This window comes from Arachis duranensis, chromosome 2 (assembly GCF_000817695.3).
Source record: "Arachis duranensis cultivar V14167 chromosome 2, aradu.V14167.gnm2.J7QH, whole genome shotgun sequence".
Taxonomy (NCBI): domain Eukaryota; kingdom Viridiplantae; phylum Streptophyta; class Magnoliopsida; order Fabales; family Fabaceae; genus Arachis; species Arachis duranensis.
In genome coordinates this window covers 73,068,094-73,072,621 of record NC_029773.3, presented here as the reverse complement: position 1 = coordinate 73,072,621, position 4,528 = coordinate 73,068,094, and the positions used below count along the sequence as shown (strand labels likewise).

The 4,528-nt window shown below is 26.7% G+C and overlaps 1 protein-coding gene across 1 annotated transcript; it reads left to right on the top strand.

Annotated features, from left to right (window-relative positions):
• Nucleotides 1-1,751: 1,751 nt before the first annotated feature.
• On the top strand, nucleotides 1,752-2,567 carry LOC107474940 (cyclin-dependent protein kinase inhibitor SMR3). The gene has a single exon (XM_016094583.3). It carries the CDS (start codon nucleotides 1,897-1,899, stop codon nucleotides 2,386-2,388), a length of 492 nt encoding a protein of 163 aa, XP_015950069.1. The 5' UTR covers nucleotides 1,752-1,896; the 3' UTR covers nucleotides 2,389-2,567.
• Nucleotides 2,568-4,528: the final 1,961 nt, after the last annotated feature.

Sequence of the window (4,528 nt, the reverse complement as noted above, 5' to 3'; positions counted from 1 at the left end):
ATATGCAACAATATATTAATTAAGATAAATCTTTAAATAGAATTAAGATCTAAAGTATATTAGACTTTGTCCTTTTAAATTTTGTAAAATCACAAAAAAAATTTCAAATTAGCATATCATTTTAATATTTAATTTTTTAATTAAAAAAAAGAAAAGAAAAGATATTGTAAAGTAACGGGAATCCAAGTGGCCTTGAAAATAGTGAATGGTACAGTTTCAAATGATAAAAACCAACACTTAGAAAAAGAGCATGCAAATGAATGAATGAATATATATGATGTAGACCTTCTAGTAAAGTCAAACTTTTGGAGCTTTTTGCGTTTGATGTATTGCTTGCAAGAGAAACAAAGCATCGTTTGTTATTCATGAAAAATATATATAGAGAGAGATGCATTATTTCAACAACAACAATGGATATTTGAGAGATAGGATAAAGCTATGGGGTCTAATAAACATTAGTCTATGTAGATTCGGTGAGTAAGTGGTCCCAAAGAAGCAAATCACGTGCATAGATGCATCAAAGTTCCCAAGCAAAGCATAATTCCACAACAAAAGAATATTTTAATGTTACTCTTAAACAAACACAAAGAAGAAAAGCAAAGTGTAATGTTATTTAATTTCTACACTTAATAATAGTATCTTATGTACCTATGTTATTTCTATTTCATATAGGGGAGAGGAGTGTATTTTATTTAGAATTATAAACGAAGGGATTGTATATTATATTTTAAAAATAAAAGAGAGCAGACTGTATTTTATTTTTTAAAATAAAGAAATTTCGGTTAAGGACGAATATTCACACACATATTTTAGTTAATATAATGTGTGTCTATATTTTAGTTATTATTTTTATATAAAGACATTTTTATGGTAGTCATCTTTGGTTAATTATTGCTATTAGGACACTTGTTAATAGTATTTATAATAAAAAAATTATTTTCTTTTCTAATGAATGTATTATAAATTTTAATTTTGTAATTAAAGACACTTGTTAACAATATTAAAAAAATAAAAGGGTATTTAAATATTTATCAAATTTATATAGTGGAGAAAAAAAAAGATAAGTCGAATTTGAGTAGAAACAATACTTTAATTTTATCAAATACTCATTTTATTCATGAATAAGTCTTTAAAGATTTCAACAAACATACTTATAAGAAATTATTAAAATGACAGAACTCTAGAAATATAATTCCTCTATATTGTTTGGACAGAAAATAGTTATTACTTATTTGTAAACTAATCATTCCAAGGAAAAAGAAATAGTAAAAAAAATGGGAAAAAATAATACATTCAAATTCTATACAAATATAAGTAAAAAAATTAACTTTAAAAATAATTATTCATAGTCAGAGGAAAAAATAAATAAAATAAATATCTAAATAAGACATGTATTTTCTAGTGATGAAAATTAAATATGATTGAATTAAAAATAGGAGAAAGAAGGGTTATTAGAAGAGACAGCAGTTAAACAAGAAGGTGGAAGCTTTCAAAGCGTTCTCTCTCTATTGGGGGCGTAGGATCCAATGCATCTTATAAAATAAAACTCTTTAACTTCTTCTCCCTCTCCCTCTTTATAACCATGTACTACTATACACATTCACTCAACTCTCTCAAAAAAAGTACATCCAAAGAAGCTATAAGAGAAAATCACCAAACAAAGAAGGAAAAAAAATATTATGATATAACTAACCACCAACAATATAGTACTCTCTTTTATGTTCATTATCTTTTCTTCATTCCCACCTTCTTCTTATTCTTAGCTTCTTCATATAGCTATAGCTAGCTTCATATTTACTCAATTTCCTCCAAGAAACATATATCTTCTTCTCAATCAAAACATGAGAGATTAAAAAAACAGAAGAGAAAATTGAGGGTTTTATTATTATTATTATTATGAAGATGGGAAATCTTGAAATTAGTGTTGCATGTTCCAAGCCTCCTTCTTCTTCTTCTTCTCATCATAACAACAATAATATTATTGACAAAGAGATCAAAGAAGAAGAAGGAGGCTACCTCGAGGGTATAATAGTACTTTCCAAGCAACGAGACCTAGAATCAAGAAAGGAGCAAGAAGAAGAAGAAGAAATTGATGTTGATGATGATGGATTCAAGACTCCAACATCAATGGATCAAAGAATCCCAATAGAATCAAAGCAATGCCCACCAGCACCAAGAAAACCAAAGCCGCCGTTGTTATCTCTCAAGAGAAAACCGCCGTCATCGTTGTCGCCGCCGTCGTGCTGCATCGTCAGCTGCAGATACCACCCACTTGATCTCTCCAGAGAAGTTGAATTATTGTTTCAGAGAACAACACCACAACAAAAGCATCATCAGCTTCTTTCTTCAGACCAAATAATAATCAGCAAGAAAATTCGAAGGGAATGATATAATATTAATATTAATATTAATATATAATCTATGGTGCAAAAGCAAGCATGTTTTCTTCCACATTTGTGTGGTTTGATGAGGTTTCCTCTCTGTAGTGTGTCATGTAATGGGTGCAATGCGATGAACTTGATTCTCAGCTTCACAATAAATTTGGTTAGTTTTCTTTCTTTTTCTTATTTCTTTTTTTTTTTTTTTTAGTTTGGCACTGGAATTACGTTTGTTATACTATTGTTTCATAGAAAAAATTAGATGCACGAACAATTAGTACTTAAAATATTAGAACTCATTGCAAATATTACATGTGAACTTCAAAGGTTACTTTGTGATGAAAAACAAAATATTGCAGGTAATTTGTTGTAGATTTAGAATTTTGTAGCAAATAATGATCCATGACCATTTTACCCAAAAAGCCTATGGAAAAAGAGCTTACCTTGCTTTTTATGTGTGCAAAATCTGCCCAAAATAATAATTTTTAGTGAGTTTAATATTGTTGCCTATGAGACTAACTAAATAAATTTAGAATTTCATTGGATATATTATCCGTATAAAACCTTTTGTATATATGTTTTCTTTTATCATTTTATTATTAAAATTTTTAATAAAATCCAAATGATTTAAGTTTTTAAAAATTTATCACATAATATAACGTCAATAATATTGTTTATTTTATTATAATACCTATTAGTTTAATTAATTGTGTATTTTGTGGATCAATCATTTTTATCATCCCATATTCAAAGGCCTCACTAAAGCTACTCCAAATAATTAGAGCATCTATGTTGTTACTTTCGTTTTTTCAGTTGTTGTTAATGTGCTTGGAACTTTTTGTTTTCTCTTGTTTGAGATCTTAATCGATATTCTAAACCGGGTTGTTACCGTGTAAAGCTAAAGTGTTTCAAAAGATCAGAACGTATATAGAAGAATAAAGAGTAGAATATAATGGCGTAGTGTGACTAACTCATATGATGGCCGTTGTAGAATATTTCTAACTTTATTTACTGCTCCAACCAGTTTCTTTTGTACCAAATAAGTAAGGTATTATCATATAAGCCATGTTCTAAAGGAAGAAGAAAAATTCTATATTATTATTCTGATGATATACATATCGATCAAGATTCATATCACTCAATTAAAGGGTTGGGTTTGGTTGGTCATAAATTTTTTGTTCTCATGATAGATTCTTTCTTCAGTTTTACGCTTAGAGAAATATTCTTCGGATTCCAAAAAATATTATACGGTGAGATAGATGAAATAATAATAATTATAATAAGCAGTTGTTATGGATGAAATGATTACACTCTTACCTTGTTGCACCGTGGATTCACTTCCGAATTGTGAGCATCATTATTATTCAGTAGATAGAGAATAGATGGAGAAGCACAAATTTTGTTTGAATATTGGAAAATTTTCTCTAAAGTGAGCGCCACAAGATAAAACGTTAAACACTTATAAATTTGTAATTTTTATTTGGGTTCGTTATCTTAATTTAAAGGTAATTAAAATTTTAGTTTTTTATTCGATCAGGTGATTATTTTATTAGTTTGTTTAAATAAATATTAAAAATTTTGAATTTCATCTTGTGCATAAAATAATACATTAGCCCGTGATAAACTTTTGAATAACGTTCAAATTTGTAACAAATTAGTTTTTAAACGGTTGAACCGAAAGATATCGTAAAAAATAAAAAAAATATTTTTTATACTTTATTAACGTTTTTATTTTAAAAAAGTTTGATCCATGAATAAATAAGAATTAAAAATTTAAATTGTTAATATAAGTATGAAAAGAATTAAAAGAAAAAATATTGACTAATTGTTAATTTATTTCATAATTAAATTGATATTTTTTTATATCATTTTCATGGTGACTAATAAGTATAAAAATAACGACGATATTATATATACATACTTTTTTTAGTAATTAAGTCAAATCAAGTTAGTATAAATTTATACAAAAAAATGCGCATGTCCATTACGTGATTCTCTGTTTCTAGCATAAAAATTTTATTATAGAATACAAAAATTTTGTTTCAAACTACATAAATTATTACACACAACATAAAAAATTTTGTACATAATATAAACTTATGAATACAATATAAAAAAAATTTTATTTTGTACATCAAAATTTTTGTGTG

What these genes read in the sequence shown, in the direction of transcription:
- LOC107474940 (XM_016094583.3), top strand. Translation starts at nt 1,897, where the DNA reads ATGAAGATGGGAAATCTTGAAATTAGTGTTGCATGTTCCAAGCCTCCT.